This window comes from Carcharhinus amblyrhynchos, chromosome 22 (genome assembly GCF_965287045.1).
Source record: "Carcharhinus amblyrhynchos chromosome 22, sCarAmb.v2.hapA, whole genome shotgun sequence".
In the NCBI taxonomy this organism is placed as follows: domain Eukaryota; kingdom Metazoa; phylum Chordata; class Chondrichthyes; order Carcharhiniformes; family Carcharhinidae; genus Carcharhinus; species Carcharhinus amblyrhynchos.
In genome coordinates, this window is record NC_137345.1 from 34,646,373 (window position 1) to 34,664,610 (window position 18,238).

At 45.0% G+C, this 18,238-nt stretch overlaps 1 protein-coding gene across 2 annotated transcripts in view; it reads left to right on the plus strand.

The window, feature by feature from the left end:
• Positions 1-18,238, plus strand: part of ipo9 (importin 9) — a 117,615-nt gene that overhangs the window by 73,473 nt on the left and 25,904 nt on the right. For both annotated transcript variants that reach the window (XM_080210111.1, XM_080210112.1), the window contains 6 exons: positions 6,037-6,196; positions 8,447-8,673; positions 13,733-13,881; positions 13,974-14,102; positions 15,723-15,998; positions 17,272-17,438. In XM_080210111.1, the coding sequence (XP_080066237.1) occupies positions 6,037-6,196; positions 8,447-8,673; positions 13,733-13,881; positions 13,974-14,102; positions 15,723-15,998; positions 17,272-17,438 (1,108 nt within the window). The remainder of the gene's footprint in view (positions 1-6,036; positions 6,197-8,446; positions 8,674-13,732; positions 13,882-13,973; positions 14,103-15,722; positions 15,999-17,271; positions 17,439-18,238) is intronic.

Sequence of the window (18,238 nt, forward strand, 5' to 3'; positions counted from 1 at the left end):
GGACTTACCTGCTAACAACCTCTCCCAATCAGTGTCCATCAGCTCCTGCTTAATTCGGCTATAGCTCGCCTTCCCCCAGTTCAGCACCCTCCCCTTCGGACAGCACTCATCTTTTCCCATTTTTATCCTAAAGTAGACAGACTTGTGGTCACTGTTAGCCACATGTTGGCCTACTGCAACCTCAACCACCTGACCCAGCTCATTACCCATTATTCATAAGAAGGGGAGTTGATCTTTGAGATGAACGGTCACAGTCAGGTAGATTGTAAATAGGTGCTATCAGATAGCCTTGCTTGACCTCAGTTCAGATTTTGAAGGTATCCGTTTCAGATCTCCCACTCAAGACAGTTGCAGTCATATCATCATGCAGCAGTTGCAAGATTGTGATGAATCTTTGGTGCACAATCCACATGGCCTCACAGTTGATTGAGTCAAGTGCTGTGAGAAGGTCGATGAATAAAATGAAAAGTGCCTGATGATGTTCTTGACAATTTTTTTGGATTTGTCTGGAGGCAAAGACCATGACAGATGTTCCACTGGAGGATGTAAAGCCACACTGTCTCAAGGAGGATTTGCTCAGCCACAGGAAGTAAGTGATCCAGGGGTAAGTTTCCACAGCAGGATTTATTGCCCTTCCTGAAGGTAGTCACATTTAACACATTCCTGAAGCCAAGATGGGTTTTTCCTTCCCAAACCAATGGGATGCGTGCATGGAATCTCAATGTAAGGTCAACCCGCCCCCCCGCCAAAAGCTTCGAAGACATGAGCTGGAATGAGCCTCTATCTGAGGTCTCCATTGCAGATATCAGAGCAGCTTTCTCGAAGTTAAGTCCGTGGAAAACCTAGATGGGGTACCCGGACGAGCACTAAGATCCTGTGCAGATCAGCTAGCATGGGTATTCACAGACATCTTCAACCTCTCTTTACAGCAATCTGAGGTCCTTATCTGCTTCAACAAGGCAACCATATCCTAGTATCAAAGAAAAGCCAAGCAGCGTGCCTTAATGACTATTGTCTGGTGGCGCTGACATCCATCATGATTAAGTATTTGAAAGGCGAGTCGTGGTGTGAATCAGTTCCAGCCTCCCGGACTACCTGGATCCACTACAGTTTCCCAACTGCAGCAACAGGTCCACAGTAGATGCCATCTCCCTGGCCCTGCCCTCAACCCTGGAACACCTAATAACAAAGATACCTATGTCAGAGACTCCTATTTGACCACAGCTCAGCCTTCGACACCATTATTTCTATGAAACTAATCTCCGAACTCTGCAGCCTGGGTCTCAGCTCCTCCCTCTGTGATTGAATCCTGAACTTAACCCACAAACCACAGTCAGTAAGGATAGGCACCTCCACCATGATCATCCTCAACTCCAGTGCTCCACAAGCCTGTGTTCTCAGCCCCCTACTAAACTCATACACCTATGACTGTATGGCCAAATTCCCTTCCAACTCGATTTTCAAGTTTGTTGACGACGCCACTGTGCTAAGTTGGATCTCAAACAATGACGAGACAGAGGACAGAAAGGACATAGCAAATCTGGTGACCTGGTGTGGTGACAATAATCTCCTTCAACATGAAAAAAGGAAGAAGATTGTGGTCAACTTCAGGAAGTGTAGTGCAGAACATGCTGCTGTCTACATCAAAGGGGATGAAGTAGAAAGGATCGAGATCTTCAAGTTTTTAGGTGTCCCGATCACCAACAACCTGTCCTGGTTCCCACCACCACCGCCACACACACACACCCCCCGCCCCATGCTGACATGATTGTTAAGAAAGCCCACCAATGCCTCTACTTTCTCAGAAGACTAAGGAAATTTGGCATGTCAGCTACGACTCTCTCTAACCTTTACAGATGCACCATAGAAAGCATTCTTTCTGGTTGTATCACAGCTCGGTATGACTCCTGCTCTGCCTAAGACCACAAGAAATTACACAAGGTCGTGAATGTAGCCCAATCCATCACTGAAACCAGCCTCCCATCCATTGACTCTGTCTCGGCAAAGCAGCCAGCATAATTAAGGACCCCGGATGTTTTCTCTTCCATCGGGAAAAGGATACAAAAAGTCTGAGGTCACACACCAACCGACTCAAGAACAGCTTCTTCCCTGCTGCTGTCAGACTTCTGAATGGACCTACCTTGCATTCAGTTGATCTTTCTCTACACCCTAGCCATGAGTGTAACACTATATTCTGCATTCTTTCATTTTCTCCTCTATGGACGGTACATTTTGTCTGTATAGCGTGCAAGAACCAATACTTTTCATTTTATGCATGTAATAATAAATCAAATCAAAAAGAATGTCATTGGGATCACAGGCTTTTAGTGTTCGACCTTTTGATTGCTTGTTGTAACTCTCTTCGATGATGGTCACCAGTGGACTTTATCACAGGGACTGGGAGTGTAGCCTGGAGAGTATCAGCTGCCACAGTGAGTTCACACTTGAGTTGTTGAGAATGTCCCTTCCAGCATTGTGTAACATTGTCATCTTTGAGAACGGAAAGACCAGCCTATGAGCGAAGGGGACTTTGTCCATTTGACCTTGTTCTACAGATGGCTTCAAAATAACTTTAGCTGGGTTTCAGGAGCCAGCAATGTTCAGGGGACCTCTGTTCGAATCCCACCATTGCAGAAATTGGAATTTGACAAAGAAAAGTATTTGGAATTAAGAATCTATTGATGACCTTGAAACCATTGTAGTTTGTTGGAAAAACCCATCTGGTTCACTAATGTCCTTTAGGGAAGGAAATCTGCCATCCTTATCTGGTCTGGCTGACATGTGACTCTCAGGCAACTAGAGATGGGCAATAAATGCTGGCCAGCCAGCAACGTCCATGTCCACGAATGAATTTTTAAAATCTTTAAAGTTTGCATTACATATAAATGCAAGGGGTAGCCCCTCGAGCTTGCTCTGCCATTTAGTACGATCATGGCTGATCTGACAGTAACCTCAAATCTTTATCTCACCTATCATTTGTGGGACATGGGCGTAGCTGGCTGGTCAGTATTTATTGCCCATCTCCAGTTGTCCGAGAGTCAACTACATGTCGGCCAGACCAGATAAGGATGGTAGATTTTCTTCCCTAAGGGAAATTAGTGAACTAGATGGGTTTTTCTAGATTCCCCCACAAGAGGAACCATCCCCTCCACATCCAGCTTGTCAAGTCTAGCCTCATAAGACAACTCTCACATTCTAGCTTTTAGTCTGGTAAATCTTTTCTTCAGACCTGCCACCTGACTTTGGACTATTGTGTGCTTTTTCTTTCAGTTTGATACTGACTTTAATCTTCCTGGTTAACCATGTTTGGTGTGTCCTTTGTGCTTTGTCCTACCCATTGGAGTGTTTCTATTCTGTTCATTCTGAAATATCCCCTAAATATTTGTCACTGTATCTCCATTGACCATTCTTTAATCTAATTTGCGCATTTACTTTAGTCAACTCTGCTTTTTTGCTCTCATTATTGCCCCTATTTAAGTTTAAAAACATTGTCTTGGACCCACTCCTCAAACTGATTGTAAAATTCAATCGTTATGGTCACTATCCCCAGGGGTGCCATGCAGAGTGACTTAAATTGCTAATTTTTGGATGGTTCTGCCAGTTTTATAGTAATGGTTACTCTGAGTTAGAAGAAATAAAATCATTTCTAACTTAAGTGTAACTATTTTAAACACCAGACTGAGTCCTACGTGGGACACCCTCCATACTTCAGCCCTCCAACGCTTGGGATATTCCCAACACCCATCTGGGGTGGACCTGACACATTTTCTGTCCTCTTCCAGATTTCATCCTCTTACCATCTCCCTGGCCTGTTAGTTTAGGCGTGCCCTGTAAACCTACCTGCTTTCTGGCAGCTGGTTTAGTAAAGGGTGTTCGAGCTTGCTGGTGTTGCACTGTGCTGGAGTCTGCAGGCAGTCCTTCACTGCAAGCAGTGGAGGTTTCAACAAAGATTTCCAGAGCTGCTCAGCAGGACATGACTTTTGGCTGCTGTGTGCAAGTTATGTACCAGTGTTTCATGTCAATGGCGCTTCCTTTTAATCTAGTTTCCCTATCTATTTTAGCAAAGTTGTCCATCAACCCAATGTAGTCTACTTTATTGCAATGTAATGGGCTCAGTGTAGAGGGAGCTTGACTCTATCAAACCCTGTGCTGTACTGTCCTGGGAGTGTTTGATGGGGACAGTGTAGAGGAAGCTTTATTCTATAACCCTGTGCTGGTTATAGAATAAAGTGTTTCAAAGCGAGAGTGTTTCATAGGAACAGTTTAGGGGGAGCTTTACTCATATCTAAGCCCATGCTGTACCTATCCTGGGAATGTTGGATGGAAACAGTATGGAGGGAGACTTGCTCTGTATCTAATGCCGTGCTGCCCCTGTCCTGGGAGTGTTGGATGGGGACAGTGTAGAGGGAGAATTATTCTGCATCTAACCCCGTGCCGTACCTGCCTTAGGAATTTTGATGAGGGTCATGTAGAAGAGCTTTACTCTGTACCTAACCTCATGCTATACCTGCCCTGGGAATGTTGGACAGATGTTTCTTTATCTAACCCTGTGCTGTATTTGCCCTGGGAGTGTTTGGGGAGCTTTTCTCTGTATCTAACCCCGTGCTATACTATCCTGGGAGTATTTGAGGGACTTCGTGTAGAGGGAGCTGACTCTGTATCAGATCCCGGCTGCCCCTGTCCTGGAAGTGTTGGATGGGGGCAGTGTAGAAGGAGACTTACTCTGTACCAAAACCCATGTTGTACCTATCCTGGGAATATTGGATGGGAGTCATGATGTGGAGATGCCGGCGTTGGACTGGGGTAAACACAATAAGAAGTCTCACAACACCAAGTTAAAGTCCAACCAGTTTATTTGATAGTAAACTCACAAGCTTTTGGAAACACTGTTCCTTCATCATCAGGTGCCTCACCAGAACCTTCCACACACCTGTGAAGGAACAGTTTCCGAAAGCTTGTGAGTTTACTATCAAATAAACTGGTTGGTCTTTAACCTGGTGTTGTGAGACTTCTTATAATATTGGATGGGGGCAGTGTAGAGGGATCTTTCCTCTGTATCTAACCTTGTGCTGCTTCTGTCCTGGGAGTGTTTGATGGGGACAGTGTAGAGGAAGATTTGCATTGTATCTAATCCCATGCTGCCCCTGTCCTGGGAGTGTATGATGTAGACAGTGTAGAGTGAGCTTTACTCTGTGTCAGATCCTGTGCTGTACCTGTCCTGGGAATGTTGGACAGATCTTTCCTCTGTATCTAACCCTGTGCTGTACTTTCCCTCTACACTGTCACCATCCAACATAGTAAAAAGTCTGACAACACCAGGTTTACGTCCAACCGATTTATTTGATAGTACACTCACTAGCTTTCGGGTTAGTCCCTTCTTCAGGTGAATGGAGAGTTCTGGCCTCAGACAGAGCATATAAAGCACAGACAGTTTATATGCTCTGTCTGAAGCCAGAACTCTCCATTCACCTGAAGAAGGGACTAACCCGAAAGCTAGTGAGTGTACTATCAAATAAATCGGTTGGACGTAAACCTGGTGTTGTCAGACTGTGTTTACCCCAGTCCAACGCCGGCATATCCACATCATGACCATCCAACATTCCCAGGGCGAGTTATTCTGAATCTAACCCCATGATGTACCTTTCTGGGAGTGTTTGATGGTGTTAGTGTAGAGGGAGCTTGACTCTGTATCTAACCCAGGACTGTAACTGTCTTGGGAATGTTTGGTGGAAATAGTGTCAAGGAGTCTTACTCTGTACCTAACCTGTTTTGTGCTTGTGCTGGGAATGTTTGATGTTGACACTGAGTGCTTCTTAGTGCTGAGCTGCAGCTTGTTGAGAACAAAGATTTGAGGTAGTTGTTTACCAATGAGAGGAATAGATTTGTGAAGTAAAAAGGGATTGAATTGTGACGTGATCCCAAACAGGATGAATGAAGCAGCTGGCACATGCATGAACTGAACATCTCTACCACAGATATCGTTGCAGAATGAAGTAATTGTCATGGTTTGTAACATGTTTTCTCTCTCTCTCTTAGTCTCTCCATTCCTGCTTGGCCGTGCGCTCTGGGCTGCCAGCCGTTTTGCCACTGTTATGACTCCTGAACTAATCCAGCAATTTTTACAAGCTACAGTCAGTGGTTTGCATGAGACTCAGCCACCGTCAGTGCGAATCTCTGCTGTACGAGCCATCTGGGGGTAAGCTGCAAATATTTGGGAAGTGTTGTGGTTGGGAGTGACTGAAGGAGCGTGAAGATGGTTAGCTGCTTTAGGGAGATTTATGATTGATGCGTTATTTATCCTTGGTGTCTGATCTGTGGAGTGAGGTACATGTATTGACTCCACTCTTCTGCCGTGTTAGTCATTCTGAACAGTTTTCTGGATTTTTTGATCCTAAAATTACCTTTTCTGAACTTGGACGTCTGTGCCAATTTCCTATTTTCAAAATTTGATTCAAGTAATATTCTGCATTAGGTTTTTCCCTATCCATAATATCAGGAGAGGAGAGGAGAAATTCAGCCCCTTGAACCTGGGTCATGGCTGATCTGCAGCTTATTTACAACTGTTGGTCTGTATCTTTTGATATCCGTACCCAATAAAGTTCTACCAGTCTGTCTGGTAGAAAAGCTCCAGGTGCCTCCCAGCATTTACTATCTTTTGATGGGACGAGTTCCAGATTTACCACCACCTTTATGTGAAAAAGCGCTTCTTGATTGTGCTACTCAGTGGTCTAGTTTTTATTTCAACATTATGCCCTTTTGTTCTGTGTTCCTTCACCAGAGGAAATACATGTTCTCCAAGGACTGTTGCCTCACAATGCCAGGGACCCGAGTTCGATTCCAACTTTGGGTTACTGTCTGTGTGGAGTTTGCACGTTCTCCCCGTGACTGCATGGGTTTCCTTCCACAGTCCAATGATGTGCAGGTTAGGTGTGTTGGCCATGCTAAAATTGTCCCTTTGTGTCCAAAGATTAGGGATATTCGTGGATAGTGGGCTTACAGGGATAGGGCCAGAGTAAGATGCTCTGTCAGAGAGTTAGTGCGGATTTGATGGTTGAATGGTCTCCTGCACAGAGGAAAGATGATCAGGAGTAGGCCGTACACTCCCCTCAAACCTGTTCCGCTATGCAAAGAGGTATAACTTTGAGTCTTCGACCTCAAGTCGACTTTCTCTTGATCTTGACCTTTCAATGTTGAATATAGTCACCATCTATTGGGTAGGGAATTCTGAAGATTCACTGATCTTAATCCAATCTAGTCTTCTGCTTTTTCTGAGACTGTGCCTCCTTAATTCATGCCTCTCCAGCCACTGAAACAGCCTTTATGCATCTACCATGTCAAACCCTCTCAGAATCTTGTATGCTTCGATGAAATTGCCTGTCATTATTCTAAAATCGGGAGTGTAGGTCCGTTCTCCTTGATCTACCTGCCCTATTAAATTGGTATTATTTTAAACTTTGTGATCAAATCACTTCTCATTCTTTTATACTCAAGCAGCCAGAAACCAGCCTTTTGCAACCTGCCCTCATAATTTAACCCTTTCAGCCCCTTATCATACAGCTGAAATTGCAGTGCACCTATATGCTTCATGAGGTGTGGGCCCAGAACTAAACTCTGATTCCGATGTACTCTAACCGGTGCTTTATGTAACTAACACAATTTCCACCCTGAAAATTCCTGGAATTGTTAACTGTTTCTCTCTGCACAGGTGCTGCCAGACCTGTTGAGCTTTTCCAGCATTTTGTTTCGCTTGTTTTCTCCCTTTTGTACTTGACCCTTTTGTGATTCAGACCAACATTCCATTAACTTTTTAAATTATTTCTTGTAACTTTGCACTTAGTGGCTTGTGAATTTGGCTTCCCAAATTTATTTGCCCCCCGCCACTTGGTTCAGTTTCACAATTTGGAAGGTATTCTAGTTTATCTTTCTTCATCCCAAATGGATGTGGGCTCACATGTCACCATAGTTTTACCCACTCACTTCAACCTTCAATCTGCACAATGAATTGTCCCTCTTTAATTCCATCTGGAATCTTGGGGATACAATTCCCTCTCCCTTCACCAAGTCTGTAATAGGTAGAGTAGATGTTGAGCCCGCAGTACAGATCCCAGAGAAATGTTCCGAGAATGTTCCCTTTATCTCTACCCTTTCTTTTTCACAACCAATTTCCAACCTAAATGTTAATAGGTTATTTGCTAGTGTGGCACATGCACGTTGACTTTCTCTCTCAACTTGCGTGTGTTCAAGTGCCTGTTGGTCAAAGAAGTAGAAAATAACTGATTTTCTCTTTGGTTTATATTCTTCATTATGTTTTGTTACTTTTTCATATGTTTGAGCCAGTCAGTCGTATTACAATTGATAGAATTGAATTTTAACATATGTTTGATTTATCATGAGTCATGTGGAGTTGTGGTCTGTTAGCTGGTCTAATGTATTCTTTTCACCACAGGTACTGTGACCAGCTCAAAATCTCCGAGTGTATACATGTTTTGCAGCCATTCCTTCCCAGCATCCTGGACGGTTTGATTCATCTTGCCACACAGTTCAGTTCTGAGGTGTTGACCCTGGTCATGGAGACATTGTGTGTTGTCTGCACCGTGGACCCGGCCTTCACCATTAGTGTAGAAAATAAAGTGTGCCCCCTTACCATTGCAATCTTCCTCAAGTACAGCAACGGTATGTGGGTCAGGGCAGTTGCCTGCTACTGATTTGTGCCAATGTAGCTGTCTACTATTTGATAGTTTAGAGTTTCACCATAGAAGTATTTGGGTATGAGTCCACATTCGGATCTGTTTCAGAATAGGTTGGAGAGTGATGTGGTTGCAGAGGAGATGTGCTGTTTAGCCATTTGAAAGTTTGCTAATTTTAGCAACAGGTATGGGGTGGTAAGTCTTTGCTGTGAAGTGTGCAGGTACTTTGTATTGGGAGACAGTTTAATGAAACTCTTCAAATACAGTTAAAACACTGGCATCGAACCCGCAATGTGGAAAATTGCCAGGTATGTCCCATACACAGTATGCAGGAAAAATCCAACCCAGCCAATTACTGCCCCTCCGTCTAAAGTGTAAAGTGATGAAAGGGGTCATCAACAGTGCTATCAAGCAGCACCTGCTCAGTGATGCCCAGTTTGGATTTTGGCAGGGTCACTCAGCTCCTGACCTCATTACAGCCTTGGTTCAAACATGGACAAAAGACCTGAATTACAGAGTGAGGTGATAGTGACAGTCCTTGACATCAAGGCCGCATTTGACATAGTATGGCATCAAGCAGCCCAAGCAAAACTGGAATCAGTGGCTTTTGGGGGCAAACTCACTGCTGGTTGGAGTCATACCTGATGCATAGGAAGATGGTTGTGGAGGGTCAGTCATCTCCAGGACATCTCTGCGGGAGTCCCTCAGGCCCAACCATCTTCAGCTGCTTCATTAATGACTTTCCCTCCATCATATGGTCAGAAATGGGGATGTTTGTTGATGATTGCACAATGTTTAGCATCATTTGTAACTCCTCAGATACCGAAGCAGTCCATGTTCAAATGCAACGAGGTCTGGACAATATTGGGCTTGGCTTGCATGTGGCAAGTAACATTCGTGCCACACAGATGTCAGACAATGACCACCAGTAAAAGACACATTAACCACTGCTTCTTGACATTCAATGGTGTTAGCATCACTGAATTCCCCACTCTCATCAATAGCCTTGTGGTTACCATTGACTAAAACCTCAACTGGACTCACCACGTAAACACAGTGGCTACAAAAGCAGGTCAGAGGCTAGGAAAACTATGGTGAGTAACCTGACCCCCCAAAGTGAGTCCACCATCTAAAAGGCACAAGTCAGGAGTGTGATGGAATAGTGCCCACTTGGCTGGATGGGTGCAGCTCCAACAACACTCAAGAAGCTCAACACCATCCAGGACAAAGCAACCTACTTGATTGGCACCACATCTACAAACATCCACTCCCTCCATCACCGATGCTCAGTGGCAGCAGTGTGTACTATTTACAAGATGCACTGCAGCAATTCACCAAAGTTCCTTATACAGCATCTTCCAAACCCACAACAAATTCCATCTAGAAGAATGAGGGCAGCAGATACATGGGAGCACTCTCACCTGCAAGTTCCCCTTCAAGCCACTCACCATCCTGACCTGGAAATATATTGCCATTCCTTCACAGTTGCTTGGGCAAAACCCTGGAATTCCCTCCCTAATGGCATTCTGGGTCAACCCACAACACATGGACTGCAGCATTTCACGAAGGCAGTTCACCACCACCTTCTCAAGTGCAACTAGGGATGAGCAGTAAATGCTGGCCAGCCTGCAATGCTCATAACGAATTAGTTAAAAAAAATAGAAAATAAGAGCTGGAGAAAGCCATTTGGCCCTTTTGAGTCTGCTCTGCAATTCATTATGATCATGGTGGATCATCCAACTAAATAGCCTCATCCCCTGCCCCCCCTTATCCTTTGATCCCCTTTGCCCCCCCCCCTCCCCCAGTTATCCTTTGATCCCCTTTGCCCCATGTGGTATATGTAACTGCTTCTTGAAAACATTCAATGTTTTGGCCTCAGCTGCCTCCTATGGTAGAGAATTCCACAGGCTGACCACATTGGGTGAAGAAATTTCTTCTCATCTCAGCCCTAAAGGTCGTGCCTTACTAACCTTATTGAGTTTTTTGAGAAAGTGACCAAAGAGGTGGATGGGGGTAAGGCAGTGGACGTGGTGTATATGGATTTTAGTAAGGCGTTTGATAAGGTTCACCATGGTAGGCGTCTGCAGAAAATGCAGATGTATGGGATTGGGGGAGATCTAGGGAATTGGATCAGGAATTGGCTAGCGGATAGGAGACAGAGGGTGGTGGTTGATGGTAAATATTCATCATGGAGTTCGGTTACGAGTGGTGTGCCTCAGGGATCTGTTTTGGGGCCACTGCCGTTTGTAATTTTTATTAATGATCTGGATGAGGGTATAGTTGGGTGGATTAGTAAATTTGCTGATGACACCAAAGTCGGAGGTGTGGTAGATAGTGAGGAAGGGTGTCATAGTTTGCAGGAAGACTTAGACAGGTTGCAGAGCTGGGCCGAGAGGTGGCGGATGGAGTTTAATACAGAGAAGTGTGAGGTAATTCACTTTGGTAGGAATAACAGATGTGTCGAGTACAGGGCTAACGGGAGGACTTTGAATAGTGTGGATGAGCAGAGGGATCTAGGTGTATGTGTACATAGATCCCTGAAAGTTGGGAATCAAGTAGATAAGGTTGTTAAGAAGGCATACGGTGTCTTGGCGTTCATTGGTAGGGGGATTGAATTTAGGAGTTGCAGCGTTATGTTGCAACTGTACACGACTCTGGTGCGGCCGCACTTGGAGTACTGTGTGCAGTTCTGGTCCCCACATTACAGGAAGGATGTGGAGGCTTTGGAGAGGGTGCAGAGGAGGTTTACCAGGATGTTGCCTGGTATGGAGGGGAGGTCCTATGAGGAGAGGCTGAGGGATTTGGGGTTGTTTTCGCTGGAAAGAAGGCAGCTAAGAGGGGATCTTATTGAAACATATAAGATGATTAGAGGTTTAGATAGGGTGGATAGTAATAGCCTTTTTCCTCTGATGGAGAAATCTAGCACGAGGGGGCATGGCTTTAAATTAAGGGGTGGTAGTTATAGGACGGATGTCAGGGGTAGGTTCTTTACCCAGAGGGTGGTGAGGGATTGGAATGCCCTGCGTGCTGCAGTTGTAAATGCGCCTAGTTTGGGGGCGTTTAAGAGATCCATGGATAGATTTATGGACGAAAAGGGATTGGTTTAGGTTAGTGGGTCATTGTTTTGTAACTGGTCGGCGCAACATCGTGGGCCAAAGGGCCTGTTCTGCGCTGTAATGTTCTATGTTCTAAACCATTATCCTGTATCCTGAGACTGTGACCCCTGGTTCTGGTCATCCTCACCTTCGGGAACATCTTTCTTGCACTGACCCTGTCTGATCTTCTTAGAATTTTATAGGTCTCTGTGGTATCGCCCCTCTTTCTTTTGAACTCTAACAAATACAATCCTAACTGTCTCAATCTCTCCTGTTATATCAGTCGCGCCCCATCTCAATCTCTCCTTTTATGTCAGTCCTGCTTTCCCAGGGATCAGCCTGGTAAATACCTGCACTCCCTCAAGAGCAAGAACATTCTAAGACAAGGAGACTAAAACTGCACACAATATTCCAAGAATCGCCAAGAACCTGTATAATTGCAGCAAGGCATCCTGCTCCTGTGCTTGAGTTCCATTTACCTTCTTTACCGCCTGCTGCACCTACAAGCTTGCCTTCAGTGATTAGTGTACAAAGGCATCCAGGTCTCGTGACACATTCCCTTCTATTTTAGCCGTTCAGCTAATCTACCTTCCTGTTTTTGCTATCAAAGTGGATAACCTCACAGTTATCCATATGATACTGCATCGACCATGCATTTGCCCACTCAGTTTGTCCAAATCACAATGTAGTATCTTTGCAACCTCCTCACAGCTCACCCTCCCACTCAGCTTTCTGTTATCTGCAAATTTAGTGATGTTAAATTTAGTTCTCTCATATATGTTGTGACCAGCTGGAGCCCTAGCCCTGATCCCGTCAGTCACTGCCTGCCATTTGGAAAATGACCCGTTTATTCCTACTCTGCTTCCTGTCTGCCGACCAGTTTTCTATCCATCTCAATCCCATGTGGTTTAAGCCTTCTGAAACTCCAAATAAACCACATGCATTGGCTCACCTTCATCAACTCTACTAGTTACATCCTCAAAGAACTCCAGCAAATCTGTCAAGCATGATTTCCCTTTCATAAATCCACATTAGCTGTCTGATCCTGCCACTGTTTTCCATGCGAAGGAATCTTTGATAATGGATTCTAGGACTTTACCCACTACCAACATTGGGCTTACTGATCTATAATTCAGTTTTCTCTCTACCTCCCTTTTTAAATAGTTTGGTTACATTAGTTATCCTGCAATCTGTAGGAACTATTCCAGAGTCCATAGAAAGTTATGGTTAAATCATGAAACTCTAAGAAACCGTTAGAGTCTCTAGCCAATGGGAGTGGGTGAGTATGAGGTCTGAGGAGAGTGGGTGGGGGGGTGTGAGTCTGAGGGATGGGAGTGGGTGGATGGGTGTGAGGTCTGAGGGAGGGGAGTAGGTGGGTGGGGTGTGAGGTCTGAGGGAGGGGAGCGGCTGGGTGGGGTGTGAGGTCTGAGGGAGGGGAGCGGCTGGGTGGGGTGTGAGGTCTGAGGGAGGGGAGCGGCTGGGTGTGAGGACTGGGCATTCAGTCTCAGGGCAGGTGGGTTTCAATCTTGGCAGAGGACTTTCCTACATAGTTTGGGACTGGGTTGTGTGAAGTCTGCACAGCCTTTGCTGGCTGCATCCTCCCTCTGCTTCTTCGGGTTAATCGTCGGCTCCACCAGAGTTCTTGCGCAGCACCAGGGACCTGGGTTCAATTCCCAGCTTGGTTCACGTACGCTTGAACTCGCTCTCCCGGTGCGAGTTTCCTCTGGGTGCTCTGGTTTCCTCCCACAGTCTGAAAGATGTGCGGGTTAGGTGGATTGGCCATGTAAGTTGCCCTTTAGTGTCGGGAGATTAGCTAGGGGTTATGGAGGTAGTGCCTGGGTGGGATTGTGGTCGGTGCAGGCTCGATGGGCCAAATGGCCTCCTTCTGCACGATTATTCTATGCATGCAAAGGATCGATCTCATTAAGCTTGCTGATTTTGAATCCCTAGATCCAGTGGTGGCATCGCTGGCTCAGGATATCTTCAAGGAGCTTGCACAGATCGAGGCCTGTCAAGGCCCCATGCAGATGAGGTTAATTCCAACTCTTGTTAGCATAATGCATGCTCCTTCTGATAAAATCCCGTCTGGCCTCTGTGCGGTGAGTAACTCCCACACTTGTATTATTGTATTGACGTAATGCACCTGGAAAATGAACCATTAGCTGAAACTGATACCTTGATCTTCCTGCAGACTGCCATTGACATCCTGACAACTGTTGTGAGAAATACCAAGCTGCCACTGTCGGAGGTTCTGATCTGCCAGGCATTTCCTGTTGTGGCTCAGTGTACACTGCACACAGATGACAATGCAACAATGCAGGTAAGCAAGGCTCCAACAAAACTGAAGAATTGCTTCCCAAACCAAACCCTGTCTCTGATCCACAAAGGTTTTTTGACATTTGAAGCTCAAAGTGGGGAGAGAGCAGAGCAGTGGAATTAGTGGGAAAGGAGATGTGAGGAATATTGGATCAGCCATGAGGGAGTGTGAACGGCCTACTCCGGTTCCTATTCTTACGGTCTTAGGTTGGGATTAATATAAGTCTACGGGAATGTGCAGGCAGTGGATTATAAAAGCAAAATATTACAAATGTTGGAAATTTGAAACAAAAATCTTAGTGAAAATCCTCAGCAGGTGTGAGAGCACCTGTAGACAGCAAGAGTTAACATTTCAGGTCCTTGCAAGACCTTCTGTCAGAACAGGATAATTTAAGCAATTGTAATCAAATGCAGAGGTGAGTGATGGAGAACAAAAATAAATAAGAAAGACTTGGGTGGCATTTTCATGACTACCAGAGACATCACAAAGCACTTTAGACCACTGAAGTGCTTTTTGAGATGCAGTTACTGTTACAAGAAACGATGCAGCTAATGTGCACAGTGAGAGCAACGTGATAATGAGTAAATCTGTTTTTTCACGATATTGGAGATAACTGCTCTCCTCTTCTTTGATTTAGTTCCAAGTACCTGTATCCACTTCATCAGGCAGATTGGACCTCACATTAACATTTTACCTATAAGAGAGAACCCTCTCCTCACCACAGCCCCCCTGGCCGGGGCCCGTCCAGCACGCCATTCCCACTGGTGGCACACTGCTCCCCCCTCCCTTGCTGGCACACCACTCCCTTCCCGTTTCAGTGTGCCACTCCCCCTACCCCCCTGCCAGGCCTGCCACCCCCCCCCCCACCCCACCAAAACCTCCACCCCAGCTGGCGTGCTGCTCTCTCACCCCTCCCCTGTGCATTTCCACTACCTCAATTTTCATGCATGAACCCAGAATCATGTGTTTCGGAGGCATGGCACACAGTCTTTGAGAAGATACAAAGCAGGAGAGACAGTAACAGTGCAGGATGAGATAGTGATAGGACAATTAAAAAAGTAGATAATTACATGTAAATTGCAAAACAGGATTATCAAAAACACACACATGCAAAAAAAAGGAGCCAGAGATTCTGAAATTAAATTTTTTTAACTGATTGTTAATTACAAAAGACTGTAAATGACCTTTAGTTTTACCTTTGGGGTTGATACAAAGCTATGGCATGAGCTTGAGATTAGTCTGGAGTTAACACACAGTTTTGGGCTGAAAAGAAGTGGGATTTATTTAGGATTGATTCAAGGTAATGGGGAGAAAGATTGGGATGTTGTGATTAATGTACGGTTAATACAGGGAAAGAGCAGATCAGTTGGATTTGTTTTGGATTGTTACAAGGCTGTTGGGACAGAGTGGAATTTGTTTTGGATTACTGTAGTAAAAAGCCAAAGTACAGTAAAAATGGTCTTGATGTCTACCAGTTTGTAATCTGTGACTGTTTGAATAAATGCTCATAGAAGGGTGTGCAGATTGGTGAAGAATATAATTGGAGCCAATTGGTTTACTGGATTAAAACATCCTGTGCTATATGATTGTATGCTCCTATAGTGAAATTTGTCTCTTTTACAGAATGGTGGTGAGTGCCTGCGTGCTTACGTGGCTGTGGCACTGGAACAGATAGCACAGTGGCATGATGAGCAGGGCCACAACGGGCTCTGGTATGTCATGCAGGTGGTGAGCCAGCTTCTGGACCCCCGAACCTCTGAGTACACAGCAGCATTTGTAGGGAGGCTGGTTTCTACACTAATCTCGAAGGCTGGCTCACAGTTAGGAGATAACCTTGACCAGATACTACGAGCAATCCTCAGCAAAATGCAACAAGCAGAAACACTCAGTGTAATGCAGGTGGGTACAGAGACCGTAATGAGGTCAGGGGAGGGGATGGGAGGCATTAATTGTGGAGTCGCTCTGTGGTCAGGGTTGCTGTAGTGTTGGGAATGGGACATCCGCTTGGGTGCCGGCAAGGGTGGGACTTCTACATGAGCAGGTGGACGGGATGCCTGGCGAAGGGATTGGTGGCGATGAGGTGTTTACTGGTGGTTTGGGATGCAGAATGTTTAGTAAACACTGGCTCATGCTTTCAAGTTGGATTCGCAATGCTGAACTGAGTGTAAAATCAGCACCTGATGCTGAGCATGCAGTGAGAGCTATAGTTTCTGTGGCTTGTGGCACTAATCGTTCAATAGATACATGCCTTTAGGACAAGGCAGAAATATGTAAGGAGTTGGAATTGAGGCAATGGCTGAAGGAATAACGTCGGGTAAAAGCAGAGTTTGGAGAGTTACACCAGAAAAGGGACTGAGCTGTGGTCAGATTTGATGTTTAAATTGTAAGCTTATTAAAGGTGGTGTTTGAGAGAATGAGGTTTTTCCAAGTGAAACATATGCTTCTTTGCCCTATAGCTCATGTTTCAAGTGCAGTTGTGGGCCAAGGTAGAGGAAATGGCATCATCTTAGAATAAGGGATGAGCAAAGGGAAAGTGATGACCTAATAGTATTATCGCTAGACTATTAATTCAGAAACTCAGCTAATATTCTGGGGACCCGCGTTCGAATCCCGCCATGGCAAATGGTTGAATTTGAGTTCAGTAAAAAATATCTGAAATTAAGAATCTATTGATGACCATGAAACCATTGTGGATTGTCAGAAATATTCACTAATATCCTTTAGAGAAGGAAATCTGCCAACCCTACTTGGTCTGGTCTACATGTGACTCTAGCAATGTGGTTAACTCTCAACTGCCCTTGGGCAACTAGGGATATGCAATTAATGCTGGGCAGCCAGTGACGCCCATGTCCCACAAATTAATTTTTTTTAAAAATCAATTTAAACTGACTGAGGTAGGAGGAATTTCATCCCTCAGAGTTGTGCACTGATGGAATTCTGTACTCAATTTGGCTGTAGGTGCTGTATTGCTGAGGATATTCATGGCTGGGATAGCTGAACCTTTGGACTCTAACGTAATCGAAGGATATATAAATTCAGTGGGGAGGTGGAATTGAGGTCAAATATTGGCTGCAATCTTGCTGAAGGGGAGAGCAGGCTTATGGGTGATGAGGCATATTCTTCCTATTCCTTACGTTCTGACTCATGGAGTTCATTCTATTTCTCTCTACAGTCTCTCATCATGGTGTTTGCACACCTCGTTCACAATCAGCTAGAGCCGCTGCTAGAGTTCCTGTGCAGTCTGCCTGGACCCACTGGGAAACCTGCCCTAGAGTTTGTCATGTCTGAGTGGACAAGTCGGCAGCCTCTCTTCTATGGACAATATGAGGGCAAAGTCAGGTATGCCATCCTATTCTATTTGGGAGGATCATAGAACCATAGCAAAGTTATGGTGCAGAAAGGAACCATTCAGCCCATGTCTGTGTAAGGCAAAAAAGAGAGAGAAGAAACTCGCTGCTCATTTTAATCCCACTTTCCAGCACCTCGCAGGTCTCAGCTCTTCAAATAGAGATCCAGGCACCTTCTCAATAAGTTGTGTTTCAACCTCAGCCACTAACTTGGGCAGTGAATTTCAGAGGCCCACTGTGATCAGATTTTGTACATAAAGTTCCAGCTGTGGCCTAACCAACGTTTTCTTCTAGCATTATATCACTGCTTTTGTACTGTATCTCATCCAACGAAGGAAATTGTTCAATATTCTTTCTTGACCCCACTTTATCTAGCTGTCTTGCCACCTTCAGGGATCTGTGGACATTCACTCCAAGATCTCTCACTTCCTCACTCCTCTATAATTTTCCCATTTATTGAATATTCTCTTGCTTTGTTTTCCCTCCACATTTTCCAGATAGAATTCCATTTGCCACTTTTCCACCCACTCAGCCAAACTATTGACATCATTCTGGAATCATCAGCTACCCCCTTCACCACCAACTACACTACACAGCCCACTTTTGTATCATCTACAAATTTCCCAGATTTGAGTCTAGTTCAATTTATACAACAAACAGCAAGGACCCCTACACTGAGTCCTGTGGAATACCATTGGAAACCACTTTCCATTCACAAAAACATCCATTGATCGTTACCCTTTGCTTCCTGTCACTGAGTCAATTTTGGATCCAACTTGTCACTTCCCCAAT